Consider the following 24866-nt stretch of genomic DNA (forward strand, 5'->3'; position numbering starts at 1 on the left):
TGCGGGTACTATTTGAACAGCCTCAACGGCCACACAGGTTCTCAGGCAGTTCCTTAGGAGGGTGTGTGTTTTATGGGCATTCTTAGCACCCCTGATTTCTAATTTCTGCCAAGTCTGGGAGTCACCCGAAGAACTAGAGAGCAGGTCTCAAAAATCAGCGCTTTCTGGGCCTCTCCAGGGAACTCCTGTTTGCACCAGAGAATGCGACAGCCAAAGAACACATCTTCTGGGGAGTTGGAGGGAATGAAAATTCTCATTCAAGGGAGCAGGAGATTTTGCACTCCTAACAAACACTGAGTCACATGGATGTTCACAATGCAGGGACCACACTGCAAGCAAGGCCCAGATCTCTAAAATTATAGATCATTTAGTGACTCCTATGCTTCAAGATGACTTTCTATACTGTGAAAACTCCCATGAGATCTGTGAATGTGGATCTAAAATATAACTTTTTTTGTTACCGAACAAAGACTGTGACGAATCTGTGAACTGTCTCACTCAAAGCTTCTCAAGGTACTTTGCTAGTATTTCTTCCTGCGTTACAGATGCTGATTTTTATTTTATTTTAATTTGCTCTCTTCTAAGGTATTTTTTGTTAGGGTTCCATATGTCACTAAAGGTCGGCAAACCGAAAAGGTTAGCACTGTGGAGAGAGGATGGCCATCCATCTAGATGACGGAGGTTACAGCAGACAGCAGACCTATTTCCTGAGCAAGATTCTACAGTGACCGTTCTGGACTCAAGAGATGGATCCCCATGGGAAGCTTCTCTGTTCTGTATGGTCTCCATTTAGAAGCCAGAAACCATGAGAGCTGTTGCTCCCCTGACAGCTGCCTTCTCCTACCACCATCTTAACGCTGTCAGTTGCAGGATTTAAGAGCAAACCCAGTCTTCATTGGTAATGCGAGACCATGTCTTTCTTAGATGGCTTTGAAATTACCTACTGGGTCAGAACCCAGCACTGATAATAAGCATTTTGCTTTACAAGTGACAAAAAGATAAAAATAAAAAAAACCTAACCTTGGTCTCCTTTGGTCCTACTGTCCAATGAATCTACTGCTAGAAATGCTTTAAAACAATCACGTTCACCAATGAGACATGAATTTCTTTAAAAACAAGAACAACTAACAAACCTTAAAAACACATGAAAGTGCTCGGTGACTATTCCAGTCTTCTCTCGACGATTAGCACCCTCAGCTTTAAAAACTCAGAACCTCGTCGCCTCTTCTCATTTTGTCAGTTCACTCCCATATAAATGCATTAAATCCACTGATTTTAAATCGAGCAGGAACACGGTGATTTCTAACATCAACAAACACAAGTGTCACTTACTTTTCAAATGCCATCAATAACTTGATAGAACTCGGAACAAATATCATTTTCTTCTCAGTGAGGATCCCGTACATGAGATTTTCTACCACCTCTTCAGGCTCCAGGGTGGGCCCTAAACTAAAACAGAGCAGGCTTCAGAAACAAGATAGCTCACTGAGCGAAGTTTGGTGTTGAACAAGAGGATTCTGCATTCAGAGGAAAGGCTGCTCTGGAACCACGAGTTCATAAACACCTGTGTGAATGGCATAGGACACTGGGGGCTACACTGTGGCCTGGTACCCACCATCAGGAAGTCTACACTGTGGCCGGGTACCCACCACCAGAAAGTCTACACTGTGGCCTGGTACCCATCATCAGGAAGTCTACACTGTGGCCGGGTACCCACCATCAGGAAGTGCTGTAGTGACTGAATGTTGCTTGATGTACCTGCACTGCCTAAGTCAGACAACTTCTGAATGAAGTGCAATAACTCTAGAGTATTGTGGTTTAAAAGCCTAAAAGATAGGACTTTCAGAAAAATCTCAATTTCTTCTAACATCCCTATGTTGAGAAGAAATGCAATTATGTTTAAATGCTCACAATGGCTTTTGTAGAAACTATACATCAAGCTGGGTGGTGGTAGCACACATCCTTAATCCCAGCACTCAGGAGGCAGAGACAGTTTGAGTTTGCGGCCAGCCTGGTCTACAGAGTGAGTTCCAAGATAGCTAGGGCTACATAGAGAAAGCCTGTCTCAGAAAACTAAAACCAAACCAAACCAAAGCAAACCAAACAAACAAAACAAAACACCACATCAGTATTACGGGCCAATCTGTTGGGTCAGAAAGGAGGGTACGTTGGACAAGAAGGGAGACCAAGGAGAATTTCCAGATCAAATTGGGTTTGATTGATTTCTCATTTAAGTGGCTGAGTAATTGGGTGGGGAAACAAATACAACACAAACTCGGGTTTTAATGCTTGTTGTTTCTTAATCTAAAAATGGGCTCAAGGCGGCAGCAGCAAGGTGGCCAGTTTTAACAAGCGGCTCTCCAGAAGTCAGGCTTCCCAGTTTTAACAAGCGGCTCTCCAGAAGTCAGGCTTCCCAGTTTTGCAGCACTTGCTGATTTCCATGGTATTAATGGTCCTCCCACGGCAGGTTTCAGCTACCCATGGGGCATCTTCGGAGCACAAGCCAGCAGCTGTAGTGATATTTCACTTGTATTTTAATAAGTAAAGCTTGCCTGAAGATCAGAGAGTAAAACAGCTGCACTGATCAGCCTTACAGAACAGGTAGTGGTCACACACACCTTTAATCCCAGTAGTACACTAGTTTGCCATAGATACTGGGCGGTGCATGCCTTTAATCCCAGCCCTGTAGAGGATTATAAAATGGGAGGAGACAGCTCTCAGACACAGCTCATTCTGAGATTCCTGGAGGCAGGATCACCATTTTGGACTGAGGTAGAGGTAAAAGAGACAGTGACTGACTGTTTTGCTTTTCTGACCTTCAGGTTGAACCCCAATTTCTGTCTCTGGGTTTTTTTTTAATTGTGCTACAGGCAGCCACACTGTCTGGGGTGTGATGAGGAACTAGATGTGTGCTGTTAGCACGCTGTGGAGCTCTACTATACAGGTACCACCTTGCTATGTAACATCTCTTTATGAACAAGCTGAAATAAAGTAATTTTTATGTTATATATACATATATACAAATTGAAAATATTTAGGGAAAAAATAGAGCCATATACAAGAAGAGCAAATGTTTTAAAAAATTGGTTATTAAAAAAAGGATTATCAATTACCCTTGGTCTAATACTGCAGTCATGCTGCATTGTTCATAACGCTAATTGAACAGAAAGATAAATTCTTTCAAGAAGATTTTTAATTAAAAACAGTTTGTTCTTGAAACAATAGGGTCTCTGTGGGGGTTCCTGCAACCACCAAGCCAGTAGAGTGTAGGAAATCCAGTCCAACACGACTCAGCAGCTGGTGTTGTTTCAAACTCCTAGAGTCTGAGCCCGAGCAGTTTATTGTAAGCATATTTAAGCACAGTACAATTTGAAGGGAAGTTTTCTCTATAATGCAATCCCCTATGCACAAGGACACAAAGTTACAACAAAAGCTCAACTTAAAGTACATGTCACTTCTTCCAAGAAGACGGGTTCCAGAGATAGGCGACCCTGTGCTAGCTTATGGGCCTACGGGAGGATCTGGCACTGTCCCAGTCATACAGAGAGGATGTGGAGGTCACCTGGGCTGTAGTCACCTCCGGTCCTGGTTGTAGGAGCTTGAGGGAGACCCTTGTCATACTGATAACATTGATCATCAGACTATTAATCACCTTCATCCCTAGTCTTCTGGGTTGAAAAACAGGTTATAAAGCCTTTCCTTTGAAAAGACAGCCCTGTGTCTAAAACATTCCTGGTTTCCCTCGTGCTGTCTCTGAGCACAAGGGCCTTTTTCTCCCAATAGGTCTCCAACCATAGGAAGCTAAAAGTGTCAGAATAGAGTGGGGAAAACAGAGTCTGGCAGTCATAGTTGGAGACTTTATTCCTCACTTTCAACAGCGTGTGAAACAGTGAGACACGAGGACACCAAGAAAAAGAAGACTTCAAAACTACGAGGAGTCAGCACTAGACTGACCCAACGTGGACAAAGGAGTCCCTTCACAGCGGCAGACTACATAGGCTTTTCAAGAGCACATAGAAAAAGTTTCTTTAGGGCAGGCCGTGCATTAGACAAGTCTAGGTAAGTGTAAAAAGATGGAAACGGAACAAATTATGTTCTGATCATAATGGTTGAAGCCTACAATGGAGTGAAATTAGAAACCAGCAACACAAAGGGAACTGGAAAGTTCGCAGTCACGGGGAAGTGAGCATCACGCACATGTACATCCAGCAGGCTAGAGAAGCTACAGAAAACCAGATGCTTTGGATGAAAAGAAGGCACACCATAGCAAAATGTCTAATATAGTGCTCAGAGGGGAACCCAAGGCTGGCAGCCTACATTAAAAAAGAAGGAAAGTATCAAATCAATTGATGGGATAGTCCATATTGAGAAGACATCCAAGCTTCCAAAGGAAGGAAGCAAGCCAGCTTTGATGTCTGTGAACTAGTACAATGACCAGCAGTAAGACAACTCTAAGGGAGTGGTAGTGGTAGAACCTTGGCAGTACCTCAGTAGTAACCAAAAGCGCTCTACTGGTACTGGAAATTTGGCCAACTACCCAGGGCTAGTGAGGTCGTGGACCTATGTGGAGACTCTATAACCATCACTCTACTAAACCATTGCAATCCCTAACTACACTCTAGATACTTATCCTTATAAAGTTCTTACCCTTCATGTGGGAAACTTCTCTTTGTTACAGATGGAGACCATTACAGAATTCATAACCCATCAAAAGGCAGAGTTGTAGATCCCAGTTCAGCAGATACATCTACAACACAATCCCTGAACCTAAGGGTTGTGGTAGAAGGAGAGGGGGCAGAGAGATCGTCAGAGCCAGTGGAACAGACCATGTCTCCTAGAAATGTCAGAAGCTGCACGCATAAAATCTCACTAAAAGGACTGCTTAAATGTGAGCTGAACAAGGACAACACCAGACATACTAACACGGAAGTAAGAAGGCTCGTGGGGCCTCAACTGTCCGCAAAGAACTACAGGTGATGGAGGAATGCCCGAGCAGGAGAAATGGTCTCCCTCAGGGAAGAGCACACCAGGTCAGTCCTGAAGTCATATACATACAAGTAACATCATATGGACTGAGCAGGTTGTACATATATGTTAAATAACACACACACACACACACACACACAAACAACAACAATTAAAGAAAAGAGGTCACAAATTTGACAGGGCGGGGCATTCCATGGGAGCGCTTGAAGAAAGGAAAAGATGTAATTATATCAAAAAATAAGAAAAAACATTTAAAAAGCTACAAGCCAAAATTAAACCAAATACAAAGCAAGTCAAATTGAGAAGCAGCAAAAATCTAATTAATTATAGATCTATGGAATAGAAGCCAGAAACACAGCAGAGAGAATCCATGAAATCAAATTGATTCATTGAAAAGAACCACAAAATTAACAATGTCTTAAGCTAGAATAACTCAGGAAAATAGAAGACATAGCATATAAATTCAAGAATGAAAGTAGGGCCATTTCCAGGAACTCATGGAAATAAAGATCCCGAGAGCACCATGAACAGCCAGCCGTGTTCCAGTAAGAGCCCACGTGACAAGCACAAACTAAGGGTGCAACCATGAACGCTGATTCAAGAAGAAGGTGAAAAATGGAACAGGACTTTGAAAGAAATTCAACCAGTACCCAAGTCTGCTTATTTAAGACAGGGTCTGACAATTAGCTCAGGCTAGCCTAGAGTTCCCTACATAGACTGAGCCATCACTGAACTGGAGATCCTAGCTACCACGCCCAGGTTCTCTGTATAGACCTGACTGTTCTGGAACTCACTCTGTAGACCAGGCTGGCCTGGAACTCACAGAGATCCGCCTGCCTCTGCCTCCTGAAGGCTGGAATTAAAGGAGTGTGCCACCACCACTCAGCTACAGCTTGCATTTGTTTTTAATATTTAAGGAAGAACTGATAGAAACCCTTTTCAAATTCCTCTAAGAACAGATGACAAGGAAACTTCTTGTTTTGTGTGGGGTCTTGATATTTAAGCCCAAACTGACCGTTAGCCCAAGATACTCAGTTTAGAACACTCTAAGATTAGAGGCTTCAGGGGCCACACCTGGTTTATAAGCTGCTGCTTTGCTCCAAGCCCCAAAGCCTAAGGCTAATCAACTCCAGGCAGGAATCTCCAAAACTGGCCCAAAGCAACTGTGTTCCCTCTTCAGCTGATTATCCCAGGTATTTTGTTGGATTGACAGCTAGCTGACCCATCTCACGGAGTTGTTATAAGACTTAGAGCAAGACAAACTGGGTGGCGGAGTGCCTGTAATCCCAGCGACTGGAAGGCAGGTGAATCAGACGCTCATGGCAATCTCACTGCATACTTAGTTTGAGTCCAGCTTTGGCTGTAGGAAATGAGACGGGCAGAGAGAATGTGAATATGTCGAACCTGACCATGCAGGCTCAGAGCAGTGTATAGAGCCAACTATACAGTATATAATACAGTTTCTGGCATTTAGCAGGTAAATGTTTTGAAATAAGGCTGTTGCTAGCTGTCTTAGGGTTTCTATTGCTGGAACGAAGCACCATGACCAAAAGCAAATTGGGGAGCAAAGGGTTTGTTTGACCTACGCTTCCACGTCACTATTCATCATCAAAGGAAGCCAGGACAGGAACTCAAACAGGGCTGGAACCTGGAGGCAGGAGCTGACGCAGAGGCCATGGAGGGGTGCTGCTTACTGACTTGTTTCCTCTGGCTTGCTCAGCCTGCTTTCTATAGAACCCAGGACCACCAGCCCAGGGTTGACACCACCCTCCATAGACTGGTCATTAACTGAACATGCCTTACATCTGGAGCTCATGGAGGCCTCTCCTCAGCTGAGGCTCCGTCCTGATGACTGGTATCAAGCTGACACACAACCAGCCCGTACATTAGCCTATCTTATTTAATAAAAATAACTTTTAATTCTCAAGGACTTAATTGAAATGCATAATATTTAATTTCCATAAATTTAGACAACAGTGAATTTTAGACTTGATGGAAGGCTTCTGTGTTACAAGAAGCGATAAACAACACTTGAGTGCCCTTTTAGAGTGGATTTAAATGTCAATATTAACATGTAATATATAACATGAAATAATATAATCATTTCAAATTCAGTCTCTTCAGTGCGTAACCTGACTTTGGGTAATCATGTCTGAGGTTCTGTTCTGTTGCTCATGGGTGAGTTGTTAGATTATCTGTAAGCCTCAGTTGGCTCATCTACCAGATAACTAGACAGCATCTGCCCCAGCGTTCGAGGTGTAAGAAAAAGACCCTGTATGGGATTCCTGCCGCCAGTCATGTTTTAAAAAGTTCTGTTTCTTGTATGGATGTAGTTTTGCCAGAAGAGGGCGCTCTTGCACTGTCCAACCATGTTTTAGGGTGCGATTAAAAGAGTAATTGCTTTAAAATGTGGCAGCTGATTTTAATAACTGAAAGATGCCTGGAGTTTTGAGAACACAGGTGCCAATGTGTTACTTTAACATCTAAATCCCGAGATAAGAGGAAAGCTGCGAGTGTTATTTTGGCACGCCTGCTCTTGGATTTAATGAAAAAGATTTCCCTTCTCCTTAACTCTGCTTTTCAGCCCAGCTGACCTGCTGGTGTCCTCTTCTTCCTTCAAGGCCAAATTAGGGTTTTACAGCTAATTCAGATGGAATTAAGAATTGGATTCTGAACGAGAAAGTCTGGCTTTGGGGCTTTTTGTTTGTTTCTGTTTTGTTGTTTTTCTTTTTTGTTTGTTTTTGTTTTGTTTTGAGACAGGGCTTACCTTCTTGCCTAGGCTGATAAAAATTTAACTTCCAGAGTGCTGGAGCTACTGGTTCCTGCTAGAAGAACTACTTTTGTCTTTTGACAAAATCGTGTCTTAGCATAGATGTTTTTGGGGTGATACTGAAAAGCTTCTGCACAGAAAAGATAAGAACACAAAGTGAAGACAGACGGACTACAGACCGGGACAGAATCTTAGCTTAATTAGAAGATTAATGTCTAGATTGTACAAAGAACTGAAAACCTGAATATCAAGACACTAAGTTAAAGAAACAGATCGTTCTCAAAAGAACAACAAATAGCCAATAAAGATGGGGAAAATGCTCAGCTTCAGCAGCCACCAAAGAAATACACACATTGAGTTACACCTCCCCCAGTCAGAGTGGCAGCGCTTTCAACGCCAAGTCGGAGCTCAGGTGAGCTCAGAGCTCAGGTGAGCACACGCCAGCCGCTAAGTACAAGCCCAAGCTCTGCTTTTCCTCACCACGCTGCAGGTGAGAAAGTAAACCAGAGGGGAGATCAGGATGGAGATCTACCCTAAGATCCTAGGAAGACATGAGCGACTGCAAACCCGCCTGCCGCAGAGACCTTGCACCAGTGTTTGCTCCAGTTCTAGTCATGGCAGCTAAGAGATGGTGGTAACTTAGGTGTCCAAAAGCAGGGGAACGGGTAGAGAAAAGGCAGTAAACACATGACAAAATGCTCTTGGCCATAAAGACGAAGATACGTTGTTCTCAGGAAAATGGATGAAGCTGGCGACGATCATACTAAGTGAATTAAGTCAGTCTTAGACAAACATACTCTCTATCATTTGTGATTCTAGGATGTATACAGACATGTGAAATTGTGTATGTCTGTGTGACATGAGAGAGCAAGTGGGGGGGGGCTGGAGAGATGGCTCAGTCAGTAGGGTGCTCGCTCTGCTAGCACAGCGATGTGAGTTCCACACCCAGCCCAAGGGAAAAAAGGACACACAGCATGGCAGCATTTGTCTGGAGCAGAGAGAGACAAAGAGAGACACAGAGAGACAGAGAGGGAGGGAGGGAGGGGAAATGTAAACTGTTTATTACAAATTCAAGTTGTAACAATTTTTCTTACACATTTTTGAAGTGAGCAGCCTGTAAAAATGTGTCCATGTATTACCAACATTATAAATTCACTAAATGTGAATCAATTAGAAAACCTAGCTGATCTGATTAAAGGCATTTGTTTTTATCATCCATTTCCCTGCAAAATCTATACAAGATTCTTAGCATCACACATAGGTCCCTTAAGATAAGACAGGAGGACTCTATCAATCAGTACAAAGTTTCATTCCTAACTTCCAACTGCGGTGTAACTCACTAGGATGAATTTTATATTTCTAACCCCGCACCAACCCTAACTGCTGCTGAATCATCTGGCAATCCATTACTAGTATAAATTATATCACTATATAAATCTTTAAAAATTGTTATTAGCTTGGATATTGCAACTTGCATATTGCTTTGTAAAAATAAATCTATTTAGTAGTTTCAATATAATTAAATAAACAAAACAGAAGTTCCTGGGTTAAAATGAAAAGAAAGAAAAATGTCCTTATTTAATATAATACCCAGTACAATGACTATGCACCCATGGAGAAACTAAAGAGAAAATAAATTTTATACTACAGATGGACGTAGGGTGTCTCACAGCTCAGTCACGGTCTTTAAGCTTTAGACGGCTGTGTGCTCTGAAAACATTGTATTTCAGATGTTAATTTTAGCATCTGTCTGGCTGGGCAGCAGGAACCCGCAGCTTCCAGTGAGTGAGGCCAGATGCTCCCCCTCTGTGCTGCTGTGGCTGTGGCCTTAGGGAAGGTGGGTAAGTTACTGCCTTTCCGCTAACCAGGCTGTCAGTTTGTGATGACGTCACCAAGAGGCGAATCTACTGTAGTCAGGAGCACCTGTGTTTGTCAGGCCCTAGGGATCCTGGTGCTTTTAAAAGGCTCCCTATTTGGGTCCAGTATTGGCTTTAAACTCAGCCCGTATTTAAACCAGAACGAGCCCTCTTCCCAAGTGAGTCACTGACATACTCCTCATTAACTTCAGACACTTCACAAAGAACGGCCAAATCAGAGGAGAACAGAACAAAATCTGAGGGGGCAGAATAAGTTAAAATAATTTATAATATCAATATAACCAAACAGAGAATCCAAATGAATAGTTAAGTACATACATGAATTTATGATATAAATTTAGGTCCATGAGGGAAATCATGAGCTATTAAACAATAAAACAGAATAACTCATTAGCTCTTTGGGAAAAGCAATGAGGCTGTTCTTTCTTAAGCCAAAACAAATTGAGGTAAAGATTTCAATGTAAAAAGTACAGACATAACCGTCATGAGAGGACTGGCATGCGGCTTTCCCCGACAGAGCACCTGCCTTGCATGTATGCAAAGCACTGGGTCCAACTACTGCCCCAACTCCTCCCACCCAAGCGACTAGAAAGTGATGTGGGTAGGTGTGTCAAGAGAGGGACCTTTCCAAACACCTCATGGAACCTAACGGCCACGGGGAGAGCCCTTGGGAGAACATACGGAACCAATGTAATGTGTAAAGAAACAGGAAGGGCTGTCTGCTGAAAACTCTGGAGCTCCTAGAAGAGCGAGCTCATACCATGAAACAGACAAGCCACGAAAGCGGTTACGAGAGCTAGTTATTAATATAAACATAAAGATTCTTCATGAGTGGAGTTGGTAATGATTTAAAAAGAGCAGAAAGGAAGTTTAAGAAGTAAGGTTCCCACCTTCACTGTGGGTCAACTGTACACTAGTGCCTTGCTTCTGGAGGGGCACTGTAGGAATAACAACAATTTCTAGACATTTGGTTTGATATGCTAATGGCCCTTCTGGAGGGCACTGTAGGAATAACAAAGACAATTTCTAGACATTTGGTTTGATATGCTAATGGCCCTTCTGGAGGGCACTGTAGGAATAACAAAGACAATTTCTAGACATTTGGTTTGATATGCTAATGGCCCTTCTGGAGGGGCACTGTAGGAATAACAACAATTTCTAGACATTTGGTTTGATATGCTAATGGCCCTTCTGGAGGGCACTGTAGGAATAACGACAATTTCTAGACATTTGATTTGATATGCTAATGGCCCTTCACGGATCTACCCGAAGGAAATCATTTTCATAAGACCTGCATTATGCAATGAGGACCTAAGAGAGACATACATGGATCTAATCTACATGGGAAGTAGAAAAAGACAAGATCTCCTGAGTAAATTGGGAGCATGGGGACCATGGGAGAGGGCTGAAGGGGAGGGGAGAGGAGGGGAGGGAGGGAAGTGGAGAAAAAAATACAGCTCAATAAAAAACAAAAGATCCAAAAGAAAAAAAAAAGACCCGCGTTATGATTACTAAAGCTGATGCCACAGGGACAAAAGATGAAAACAAGGCGAACTAACAGCATCAGATATCAGGTATTCAGGGATTAATCTGCTCAGGATTAATCCCCCACAGAAGGTGCTCTATAGCAACCACCCGCCCCAGCGGTCTCATTCTGGTTCCTGCTTACTTGGTACTCGGGTTCTTGATGAAACCCGTGTTTATGAAGTTAGGGCAGAGACAGGACGTTTTGACTCCGTTTTTTCCCAGGGCAGCCAGTTCATCCGTCAAGGCTCTGTGGAAGCCAACTGCAGCAAACTTGCTGGAACTGAAAGAAAGAGGTCACAAGTCAATTCAGGGGCACTGGTCCTACAGTCTGGTGAGCTCTTCGGGTCGGCAGCGGGGGCACCCCTCCTCTCAGGTCTGGTGTAGACTGAGAGGGCCAGAGTGACAGAGGTAAATTCCTTGGCACAGGAGAGCCTCAGGCACAGGGCACACGGTAGTTCCTACACACTGCATCCCTAGCAGGCTGGACTCTGAATGAAATGAGCTGGCAGGAGACTCATTTTTGAGTTTGCTTTCATTATTGTTCTTTCCATAAAATCCAAGGTCACCGTGAATCTGCTTATTATTTAATATAAAACAGTTGTGTTATTCAGTGGACAGGTCCTGGATAGACACCTGTTCTTCCTTTGAGTCACACCTTAACTTACTCCGAGTCCTTCCCGCCCCTCTCCCATACCCATTATATAACACTCTTAAGTTTTCGAGGATAGAATGTTTCAGATTTGTAATGAAACACTGACTGTGCTTTTTTGTATATACAATTCTTTAAGAATTATTGACCCTGAAACGGTGTGTATGCACATGTGTGCATGCATGCACTGTGTATATATTTGTTTAAAGGAAGATTTTGACATTGATGATTCTTATTAATGCCCTTTGCCTTATTTTTCGAGACAGGGTCTCTCACTGAACCTGAAGCAAGCCCCAGAGATCCTCCTCTCCCTGAAGCTTGCTCAGTGACTACACCGGCTGGCCAGCAAGCCCTGGAGATCCTCCTCTCCCTCTCTGCCTGGATGGTGCTGGGATCGAGGTGTGGGCTGCTGCTGGGCTTGTGGGGAAAACGGGGGGGGGGTGTTTGAACTCAGTTCCTGGGTTTGGGTAGCCAGCCCTGCACTTTACTGACTGAGCCACTCCCCAAGATCTTTTCCTGTTACACTTTTACTGTAGTTTCCTCCGTGACGATATTGGTCACAAATGAGTCCCCAGGGCCTGGCCTAGGACTGGCCTTTTAACAGTACTCAGGAAATGTCTGTCAAATGAATCAGAGTGCAAAGCAATTCTGACAAAAACATCTTAATTTGGAAATATTGTGAAACTACTCTAAATAGACCTTATTTTTCCAGGTAGCTTTAAAAAGAGCTTTATAGGGATAGAAAGTATACATTACTTTAAATTTTATATGAAAACATCTAATACATTATATTTCATATATAAAGGTATATAATTCAATCATTTGTTGGTATCTTACATTACTAATTATAAAAACTGTCATAAGATACATGTAATATAAAACCTGTTATCTCAAGCATATAGTTCAGCGATATTAATTGCAAGGTAGTTTTATGCTTTTAAATCTCTATGAACAAGAAATTAGATAAGGTTTCTACACATTCTTGTCAATTAAGCTGTCCTCTGAAAAACAGAAAGCTGTAGAAAGTTTTCTTTTTTTTTAAGCCTAGAAATATACTGAACCGTAAACAAAATACATTGATTTCAATAAAGAGGTACAAAGCTTCACTGCACTGAAGAACATAACATATAGTAGCAATGACACCTAAAATTAATCTGTGTAGGACAGGAGCTGCTCCCAGTGAATTTTAACCCTCACAACAATCCATGATATAGGTGTTTTTATGAGTGTGGTTTACCGAAGCAGAAATCAAAGCTCGAGATGCAAACTGAGGAGGTAGAAGCAAACTTGAAGTGGGAGCAAGCGTGGCTGAGAGGCAGCTGGCGGTTAAGAGCCTTTGCTGGTCTCAGCACCCACACAGCTGCTCACAGTTGTCTGTAACTCCAGCTGCAAGGGAATCAACACCCTCTTCCAGCCTCCACAGGCACCGGGCTCACATGTGCTACACATACGAGCAGGCAGGCAAAATACTCATACACAAAATAAAAAAAAAAACCTTTAAAAAAGTAAACAATAAATCAGACCCGAATAGTCAACAACCTAAAGGTGATAGGCTCCTGACAAAATCAGCCAGTAAAGGACAACCCTCTGAACATCCACAACACACAGCAAGAGTGCTAAACTATAGCAGCGTGGGTGAGGGGCATCGCTTAGGGCAGAGTGCTGGCCTGGCACATGGAAGGTACTGAGTCTGATCCTCAGCACTTCAGAGCAAAACAAAACTATCTGGGAAAAAAAGAATCCTCTAAGAGCTAATAAAAGGTTTGTTCTATTAAAAAAAGAAAAGACTAAAGGAAACTGGAAGAAAAATCATGAAATAAATTATCAACAGAGACGGATGTATAAACACGTTCATTTGGGTCGTAACTCATAGAGTACACACACTAGCATCCTTCTCTAATGAATAATCGTCAAACAATGTGAAAACTCATATTTTCTGTTTGTCTTTCAACAGACTGGTGGACTTCTTCATAATTAATTGAGCCTAGCAACTTTTAAAATTCTCGATTTGTTTTTAAATTGAGATTTAAAAAAAGTACCACAGCTTTCTGTTTTCCAAAGCACAGGGTAAACTAGCCCTTTCTGAAAGGTAGTTTGACAAAGACATAAAAGTAATTAAAGTTGAATCAAATTCACGGTTCCCTCCTCTTTGATTTGGCATCATGTCTAAGAGTTTACATGGAGGAAACATCAGTGGTAGTTTAAAGGTTAATGTGGGGTAAAGCTCGTGGAAGTGCGTAATTGAGAACAATTAAAACTGTCTGTGATGGGCAGCGTTTGGATCCCGTGATCTGGTCACACCTCAGTTATCAAGCAGCCAAATCTCTAGAACTGGATCCAGATTGCTCTAGACCCTGGACCTAGAACTCTTGTTTGAAGGCCCTTTGGGGAAGTGATGGTCTTGCTAAGCTTGAGGATTGAAGGGGTCAGTTGACCTGCTGGTGGCTGATCCTCAAGAGGGAGGAGCCTGCCAGAGACTGACTGGCTCCTCCTGGCTCTGGAGTTTTGTTATTCCTAGTAACTGAGAGAATCCTGAGACAGTCTTTACAACACTGAATGACTGGGTCGTGCTGTACAAAGTATCAGGTCACAGGAACTGAAACTATGCTGGCGGGCTGGGCATGGTGGCGTACACCTCAATCCTAGCATTCTGGAGGCAGTGGCAGGCGGATCTCCACGAGTTTGAAGCCAGTTCCATGATGACAGCCAGGGCTGTTACACAGAGAAATCCTGCCTCAAAAACAAACAAACAAACAAACAAACAAACAAACAAACAAAAAACAAAACCAAACAAAAAAGAAAACAGTGCTGGCACACAATATGTATAATTTAACAATTTTCAATTAGGAATACAAGACCACATTGCAGTTGTTTTTTGTAGTCTGTCTGTTTTGAGGCAAAGTCTCCCACGCCCCACAGGTTGGCTCTGGGTCAGGGGCAGGGAAGAGTGAGCTAAGATCACAGGTGTGCACTGGCTTAGGCTGTACACGTGGATTTCGAGGGAAATCCAAGGCAAGTGAGGTTGATTGGTACAGTGTTGTTTTATAGGCAGGTTAAACAGTTTCAGCACGCAGTAGGGGAGCAGTCTTAACAGGCTTTAAGGCGGGTTGTTAACTCTGGCTGCGAGGTCCTGCAAGAGTTCCAGTCTCTGAGGATGTTAAGAGGTTTTCAGAATGGTGTGTCAACAGAGAGTAGGTATGCACTTTAGGGTGAACCTCGATACGAATATAGGAAACCTAGAAGGGAGTGGGCTACTCCCCACCCTTTGCAACATCACCTTCATTCTTCACTACAGTCGGAATTATTACTCCCGACTTACAATCATGTTTTAAGCAGCATTTCATCGTAAGCCAATGCTCACATGCAGTTTTGCTGAGTGTTCCTACCCTGGCTATTTGTGTTGACAAAATATATTTTCAAGCTCATTGCTTTCTTTTAAAAATCAACTTTGAAGTTGGGAGCAGGAAAGGAGGGATGCTGGTCACCAGGTTCTCCCAGCATCCCTCAGTCCCTACCTGCTACAGGGTATGGCTGGCACATCCCATCTCCTACCCTAAACATTTCCAGCCCAGGCACTCGGTTGCCCCAACTGCCCTTCTCTATATATCCCACCATTTTGGCTATGCCAGTCCCTTGGCCCAGGCTGCCCCCTCCTGGTCAGCAGCCCCTCTCCCTTTACCTTCTCCTCCCATGGCTCAGGCCATGTCCACTCTGGGCTCTCCCAGATGTCTCTATGGGCTATGTTCTCCCACGTGTCTATACTAAACGTTCTCTTCCAATGTACCTAGGAACAGTCATGTCCTTTCCTGTTTTATTTTATTTCTTTTTCATTCAAGAAGGGTGGTGGATCAGGGAGAAGTTAGAGGGAGAAATGGGAGGCCGTGAATATGATAAAAATACAAGGCATGAAATTCCCAAAGACTTAATAAAATATTGTATTAAAAATCAAGGTACCATAAAAAGCCCACTTGACAAACACCAAACATCATCTTAGGAAAGCTTCGTCTTCCTCACGATGACGTCAGTGCTGTCTGTGCCCTTTCACGTTACTCGCTGAAACAGTTCCGCTATCGCTCCTCCAGCGTGATTCCCTTTCTCCTCAAAGAGATGGTCAGAGAGTCCTTGTGCTGTGACAACCACTACAGTGACAGGAGAGGGCTCGGCCATAGAGAAAAGAGTCAGCAATTCTGTTTTCCCTGCGCTTTATCCCACAAAGGGCAGCTGGAGAACACAGAACCGGTTTCTGGGGGCCCTATTCTGGGAGCCGACAGGTGGGGCCCTATTGTTTTTGGTGAGTACAGGGAAGTGGAATTGAAATTCCAGCAGCTGCTCTCCAATTACTAAGCAGTGCCCAGATCCCAGAATCTGCGTTCTAGGATTTACATCAGATACGGTTATCAAACTGCTTCATGGATAAGGAAAATCCAGCACAGGAAAGGTGAGCAAGTTCGCCTACATCATTATCCCATAAGAATCCCAACTTAGCAACACCCCAGATGTTCATGACCGTAGAACAGGCAAACAGGTTGCTGTAGAGTCACATGATATAAAACTACGTATGATTAAGCAATAGCCACAAATGATATTATGGGCACATCTCACAAACATGGTGAGATTCCACGCACATAAAGATCAAAAGAGGGCAAATGTAACCTGTGCCGTTACGATGGTAACTAGGGGAGCACTAAGAGGCCCCAGGTGTGATGGCTTTTTTATGATGACTTTTTAAATAGATGATCTACTTTGAAGCAATCATTTTTCATTATTATAAATGTGTATTAGTGATATGGAATTTCCTTCTGTACCATTGATTAACAAAGAAACTGTTTGGACCTATAGCAAGGCAGAACTTAGGTAGGCAGGAAAAACTAGGCTGAATGCTGGGAGAAAGAAGGGCAGAATCAGAGACGCCATGTAGCCCTGCCGGAGACAGACACCAGAACATTAACAGGTAAACCACAGCCACGTGGTGATAGACAGATTAATAGAAATGGGTTAAATTAATATGTAAGAGTTAGCCAATAGGAAGCTAGAGCTAATGGGCCAAGAAATGCTTTAATTAATATAGTTTCTGTGTGATTATTTTGGGTCTAAGATAGCCAGGCAGTCAGGAATCAACAAGAGGCCTCCTTACTACAGACTGGCACCCAACATGGGGCTCAAACCCACGACCCTGAGATTAAGAGTCTCATGCTCTACCCACTGAGTATTGTAAAGCTTTTAAAAATTTAAAATTGTAAAGCTTTTAAAAAGCTTTACAATTAAAAGGCAGTGTCAGGGCCAGGATGTGGCTCAGTGTAGAGTGCTCACCTGGAGTGCATAGGGCCCTGGGTGTGATCCAGCACTGCACAGACAGAGTGCTGACCTGGCACACACAGGTTCCTGGGTGTGATCCAGTATTGCACAGATAGAGTATTCACCTGGCAAGAACAGGGCCCTGAGTATGATTCAGCACTACACAGAGTGTTCATCTGGCATGTACAAGGCCCTGGGTGTGACTCAGCACTGAAGAGACTAGGCACACTGGCACACACCTGTAAGCCCAGGACTCAAGAGGTAAAAACAAGAACAGGACTTCAAGATCATCTCTGGCTTGGCTGCATGAGACCCTGTCTCAAAACAAAACAAAATACACACACACACACACACACACACACACACACACACACACACACAAAGAGGGAGGAAGGGAAGGAGCGAAGGAGAGGAAGAGAGGAAGAGAGAGAAAAAGGACAAAGGAAGAAGAAAAAAGAAAGTAGTGTGTTCACTTAGAACACAGGCTCAGTCAACCCCTTGTTACCAACATCTGGTGACGTGGTTTTCTGGTAGAGGTCTTCAGTATCTGAAAACTTCAGCCCTGAGCAGACACTCAGTGGAACTGAACCAGTGCTGCGGATATTCCTTTACACTGTGTGAAGATGAGTCACCGTGATTGGTTTAATAGAGAGCTGAATGGCCAATAGCCAGGCAGGAAGAGGTTAGGTGGGATTTGTGAAGACAGAGAGGACTCAGAGAGGAAGAGACATTAGGTTGCCAGTCGGAGGCAGAGGAAGCAGGACGTGTAGGAGGAGAGGTAAGCTCCATGAGCCACGTGGCAGTACAGAGACAGACAGACTACAACCAGTGAAGGCTGTGATTGGCTCGCAGACGAACATGATAGCCAAGACTCCGGTGGGGGTTCTGCGAGGCTCAGAAACCACAGAGCGTTAGCTCAGATAGAGGATAACCACTGTGCTGTGGTCACAGCTATCGCAGACAAGCGAAACCCTCGTCAATTTTAAACCATCATTCCTCTTTGTAAGTTATTTTACAGCCATCATCATGGCGCAAAATCATTATGCTTTTGTTTCCTTCTTGTTAGAAGGCACGGAAAATGTTTTCAGTGACTGTCTTATAATTGTGTCAATCACTCCAGAGACCTCTAGAACTGAAAAGTTGTTGAGGCGAACTGAAAAGGGGCTTAACAGTTGATGATACTGTTAATCTCAAGGCTTTGCATAGCTCTTTCTCTTTGGGCAACTTCAAGTCTGTTATCATGATGAAGACAGTCCTCATTAAATAGGGAAGGAAAAATTAAGTGCCTACACTCTAAAATTACATTGAATGTGTCTGTACATGTAGCTATCGATGTGTATAAATATACATGCATAAGTAAACATAGTAGGTGGGTAACTTATTTTTATATAAGATATGTGTAAATCTTATATAAAAGTTTCTAAGGATATAACCAAAATAATAAGACATAAAAGCATACAAGTTAAGCATAGGAGTCAGTAGAATAAAAGTAGTCACATACCAGTAAGCCAGCAAGAAGGGAACCACCGTGTGCCCGGCTGCTGATGCCACGGTGACAATATGGCCATGATTATTCTTCATCATGTCGGGAAGAAATGCCTTTGTGGTCTAGAAACAATTTTTTATTACAAAACCATGTATTATTTATGATTCACAGGTTCATGGAGACTACCTGAAGCAATGATAAGCTATCCAAACATCGTTCCTGATATAAATGAAAACACCCGACTGCCAAGCTCAGCATTGGCCTGGACAAATGGCCAGGGCGCCACAGCGGAATCATTACAACAGATGGACACTGAAAGCGTTGAGAACCCATCTCCTTTAAAAGGTTCACTGCTTCTATCCCTAGCCTTTTACCCCTCAGCACTGATGTCTTCTATCATCTTATACACCGAATAAGAGTGATACACTGGTGTACAAGAAGGGTTAATGTTTCATATTAATTTGCTAGACAATAATTTGATCATGATCTCAAAAACCACAAGGAGCAATCTTCCAGTGGTTCCTAAATGCTTATTGAGTAACCACTGTATGCATGCTGGGGATACAGAAGCAAATGAGATAACACACTGTATTTTATCAAATGTAAACACAGGAAGACAGGCATCTACGGCTTGGGAAAAGCGGGGTAACCAGTACACTGCAGTTTCTTGAACTCTTATTAGCCCAAGCTCACATCCAAGAAAATATCAAGGGTTTCTTTATAAACTAGCTGTTTGGGAACTATTTGAAGTGAAGGACACTAGAGTCCTTGAACAGTGAGTTCCACTATAAAGTCTGCAGCTTTCGAGGCCAGGAAACAATATGGAGCCTGAGTCTCACAAGAGTTTGAAAGCACACTACACTCACCCTTGTTACAGGATCATAGCAAGGCATGATAATGTATGCCTCCAAACTCAACACTTTGAAGGTAGAGGCAGGAGGATCAGGAGTTCAAAGCTAGCCTCAGCTCTATATTAAGTTTATGGCAAGCCTGTGCTACCTGAGACCTTGATACTAAAAAGCCAGAAGAATCAAAACACACACAACACCAGAAACTTACAAGGACATACTTCATTATTAATTTTGGAAGGGACAACTGTTAGAAAAAAGGCAGTCATGTCATTAAAAATGAACTCTTAATCTTTGGGTCTTCAAAAGGAAGTATTTTGTAAAAGAAATTGCACTCACCCAAAAGTGTGCAAGCACATTGACTTCAAAAGTCTTTTCGATTTGAGCATCTTGCGTAGCAAACAGATCTGAAGTGTAGACAACACCAGCATTATTTACCAGGATGCTAACATTCCCAACTTCTTCCTTTACCTTAAATATCAAAAAGAAAACTATATTCACTAAGTGGTTTGACCGCAAATTTGCATATATACTGACTATTAAAAGAACATACATTTTTTATCTACTAGGCATGAGGAAAAAAGCAGTTATTCTGTTACCTGTATGCCAATACGAGGTGAAAGGCCCTTTTTACTTTACCTACAATTTAGTCTATTGACTTTGCTCTTATTGATTATGACTAAAGAGATATTTGTATAAATAGCATTGCTTTTTAAACACTTCTTCTAAAGGTAAGCAGAAATCAGCTAAATTTGTTAGCAGAGTCTAGGACAGGTTATAGGAGGTTGTGTAAGCCTGGCTACACTATTGAGATAGTCGCATCTATTTCCTTGTTGTCATGATGATTTTGCTTTGTTTCTCACCAGCCATTCTCTACTGGGTGGCAAAAGGCGGAGGAGTATATAAAGTAGGGGGTCTTTGGTCAGTCTTGAGTCGAGTTGTGTCTCTGCCACACTCTGCACTTTAAATAAGTGATTCAAATTTTCCATTGCTGCTCTTAGATAGCGTTAAGAATATAGCGTGTTGTAAGTTACTGTGGGAATAAGGGAACAACATGTAAATGAGCTATCTGGTATAATTTATAACGTGCTATTACTATTATTATATCATCAATACACATCTATTTATACCTATACCCAAGGGATGTGTTTATAGGCTCTTTTCTTGATTTTATGAGGTATCTGAGTAGGTCTTGATATGGAAATATATATGAGGTAAATAATATAAATGTTATAAATAGTTGGACATAGTAGTATACATCTTTAATTCCAGAACTCCGAAGGCAGATACAGGCAGATCGCTGTGAGTTGGAGTATAATATGATATACATAGAGAGTTCTAAGCCATCCAGGGCTGCATAGCGAGATCCTGTCTCTAAACAAACAAAAATAAAAGCACAAATAAAAAGTTACAAGCATGGTTTCTACCATGTAAGTGTTTCCCCTGGGTAATTAGCTCCTATCTTTGGTATTAGTTAAGAAGGAAGAACATTTGAGAAACTAAAGTGATTATATGGGGGGGGGGGCTTCCATAAGCCACGAAAGTCAAATTTTCAAAGGTTATTGCAGCTATGGGTAAAATGATTTCCGTTGAGAAGTATGAGCATGATCACAGGGCTGGCTGCCCAGGGCCGCACGTGGCATCGTTTGAGCGGTGAAAGCTGCCCTATTCAGGAAGAAGGAACTTCTGGTGATTTTTCCAAGTGACCACTGCATTTCCAGGGTTCTACTGTAATCAGTAACAGCAGCCCTAAATAAAAGCGCACAAACATTGATGTGTAAGCTCCTTTTCATAACAGGTGCGCCAGAGCTCCCAGGTCTAGCAGAGCAAGGACATCGTACCAGAACTTTTGTTTTGTGTGCGTAGTTAGCTCACTGACTGCGTGGACCCCAGAGTCAGACCCTGTTACATACTGGGTTCCACATAACAGCGGCCTCTCCTCACGAAGTTGCCATTACTTGTGGCAGTGCCGTGGTAAGGCTGGGGCACTGAAAAGCAGCAAACTGCCTATTGGAAGCCTTTGCTGTGCATTTAGGATGGGTTCATTCTTTGTAGTTAGTGTTCACAATAATGCTCAAGCCAATGACTGTTGTTTGTCCATTTTTTAAAGATAAGAAGCAGGAACCAATAGAATGGTTTAGGCCATTAAAGGGTGGAAGACAGACTCTTCCAGATCTCCACAAAAAAACTCACACAGAAAGGCTACCAGAAAAAAGGGATGAATTTCTAGATTCAGCCAAATTCAACCAAGAAGTCAACAACCTACACAGATCTGTAACAAATGAGGAGATTGAAACAGTAATAAAAAGCCTTTCAGCTAAAAGTCAAAGTAAAAATGCCAAACAAAACAAAACAAAACAAAGCCAGGACCAGATGCATTCAAAGCAGAACTCTATCAGACTTTCAAAGAAGATCAACAGCCAACCCTTCTTAAACTATTCAAAGAATAAAAACATTAAAGAGCACACCCAAGCTCTTTCTATGTAATCAATATCACCTGAATACCCAAATCAGGAAAAGACACAGAAAAAAAAAAAGAAAAAAAAGGAAAGAAAACTATAGGCCAACATCCCTGATGAACATAGACTCAAAAAAATGTTCAATAAAGCAAATAGAATAGATCAAAAATAGAATATAATAGAATACATCAAAAAGAATACCTACCATGATTTGCCATCAAATAGAATACATCAAAAAGATTATCTACCATGACTAAGTTGACTATATCCCTGAAACATAAATACTTCAATAAATATATTAAATCACATAAATTGACAACAACAAAAACCATGTGGTCATCTCAATATATGTAGAAACAAGCCTTTGACAAGAGACAATATGCCATCATGATGAAAGTCCTGGAGAATGTAGGGCTAAAGGGATCATACCTCAGCATAGTAAAAGCTATCCATGAGAGACCCAAGCCAATGTCATCATAAATGGGGAAAAGCCGAAAGCAATCCTAGTGAAGTCAGAATGAGAGAGGGCTGTCTCCTATTCTGATTCCTTCTCAATGTTGTGTTTGAAGTGCTAGCTGGAGCCATAAGGCAAGAGAAAGAAATAAAATAGATACAAACAGGGAAAGAAGCCAAACTAACCCTATCTGCAGATGACATGATACTATGCATTACAAACCCCAAAAATTCTACCATAAAACTTCTAGATATGATAAATTTATCAATGTGCCAGGACACTGACTCAATTTGAATAAATCAATAGCCTTTCTATACCCTAACAACAAACATAAAAAGAAGAGCACATGGACACATTCCCATTTATAATGCCCACAAAGAAAATAAAATATCTACGATTAAACTTAACCAAGGAAGTGAAGAATCTCTCCAGTGAAAGCTTTACACCACTGACGAAAGAGATAGAAAAGACACTAGATCATGGAAAGACATCCCATGATCATGGATTGCTACAATTAATAATATAAAAATGACCCTTCGGGCTCGAGAGACGGCTCAGAGGATAAGAGCACTGGCTGCTCTTCCAAAGGATCCAGGTTCAACTCCTAGCATCCACATGGCAGCTCATAACTGCCTGTAACTCCAGTTTCAGAGGATCTGACACCTTCACGCAGACATACATACAGGCAAAACCCCAATGTACATTAAATGAGTAAATAAAAAAAGAAAGAAAATGACCCTTCTAGCAAAAGCTATAGATTCAATACAATCCCAATCAAAATCCCCATCCCAATCTTCACAGGGATAAACAACCTATCCTAAAATTCATATGGAACCACAAAAGGCCCCCGATAGCCAAAATCATCCGGAACAAAAAGAACAATGCTGGAAGGATTACCAGTCCAAATCTCAGGATCTATTACAGGGCTACAGTAATAAAGACAATCCAGTACCAGCCCAGAAGCAGACGCCAGACTAATCAAATAAAATCTAAGGCCTAAGCATGAGCACACACACCTTCAGCCACGTAATAGTCAGCAAAGATGCCAAAACACAAGCTGGCTAAAAGAGATCATCTTCACCAGCTGGTGCTGGGAAAACCAAATTCCACATGCAGAAGAATAAAATTAGACCTGTATCTGTCACCCTGCACGGAAACTAACTCCACATGGACCAAAGACCTAAACCTGGAACACTGAAACTGCCAACAAACAAACAAACAAACAAACATGATTTTCTGAATAGAACTCCATTTGCCCAAGAACAAGCCGCACTTCATAAAACTAAAAAGCTTTTTGCCTAACTAAAGAAAAAATCAACTAAGTAAGACGAAGTCCACAGACTGAGAGAGAGCCTTTGCCGGTTACACATCTGACGGAGGATTAATATGCAAATTATATAAAGAACTAAAAAAATAAAAAACAAAACAAAAAATCAAGAAGAAAAATTGGCTTAGCCACAGTTGTTGTGAAGAGACACCATGACCAAGGCAATTCTTATGAAAGAAAGCATTTAATTGGGGTCTTTCTTACAATTTAATAGGTTTGGTCCATTATCATCATGGTGGGAGCATAGCAGCATGTTGGTGCTAGGCCAGTAGCTGAGAACTACATCCTAATCCACAGGCAGAAAGAGAGAGAGGTGGGGGGGGGGGATTCACAAAAAGTAAAAAATAAATCTGCCAAATGACCCAGGATTGTGTGATATTTTGATAGCATTCTGACAACAAAGTCTGCTTTGAGTTAGAGGACAGAGCTAGCCACTAACTGACCAAAATTAACCATAGAAGTCTTTGGAGGACTGAGGATAGATAGGAGACAGGAAGTAGTAAAATGGGGCTGAGAGAGGATCTCAGTCCTTTTAGATTGAGGTAAGGAAGAGAAAGGAGGTGACTGGTGGCTTCTTTGCTTCTCTGATCATTCAGGCTTAATTTTTTTTATTGATAAAGAATAATTAGATAAACGCTTCAATCCAGCTATACCATTTCTTGACACATTCCCAAAGGACTTGACATCCTCCTCCACCGGTGCTTGTTCAGCCATGTTTATTGGTGTTCTATTCACGGTAGCTAGGAAAAAGAACTAACCGGCCACTGTATAATGAAAATGTCATAAATGTACACCTTGGACTACTATTCTGCTGTGAAAAAAAATGAAATCATGAGATTTGCAGGCAAATGGATGGAATTAGAAAAGATCATATTGAGTGTTGATTGTTCTTTCTCATTTGGCTCCCAGCTCCAATCTGCAGTTTGAGAACATACCCTGTAGTAACTGCAGAAACCAGAAAAGTACAACGGGCAATTGCTAGGGTAGGGGTGTTGGGAATCAATCAGGAAGGGAGGAGCAGGATATAATTGATCTGACAGAGAATCGGGAAGGGGGGGCTCAAATTAGGAAGGGTACATAAATACCTAGGAAAGAGGGTAAAGTAACAGTAAGGATGTCTGAAAACATCACAAGGAATCATATTTTCAACTATTCACTTCAAACAAAAAAGTCAGAAGCTGTGGCTCA

At 42.1% G+C, this 24866-nt stretch overlaps 1 protein-coding gene across 1 annotated transcript in view; it reads right to left on the minus strand.

The window, feature by feature from the left end:
* LOC126509663 (estradiol 17-beta-dehydrogenase 11) overlaps positions 1–24866 on the minus strand; it is a 32853-nt gene that overhangs the window by 2240 nt on the left and 5747 nt on the right. Inside the window, exons 3-6 of the mRNA XM_050155705.1 lie at positions 19778–19909; positions 18606–18712; positions 11303–11440; positions 1333–1449 (exon numbers count right to left, since the gene is read on the minus strand). Of these exons, the coding sequence (XP_050011662.1) occupies positions 1333–1449; positions 11303–11440; positions 18606–18712; positions 19778–19909 (494 nt within the window). The remainder of the gene's footprint in view (positions 1–1332; positions 1450–11302; positions 11441–18605; positions 18713–19777; positions 19910–24866) is intronic.

This window comes from Alexandromys fortis, unplaced genomic scaffold (assembly GCF_014885135.2).
Source record: "Alexandromys fortis isolate MF-2015 unplaced genomic scaffold, M_Fortis_MF-2015_v1.1 scaffold_87, whole genome shotgun sequence".
Classification (NCBI taxonomy): Eukaryota; Metazoa; Chordata; class Mammalia; order Rodentia; family Cricetidae; genus Alexandromys; species Alexandromys fortis.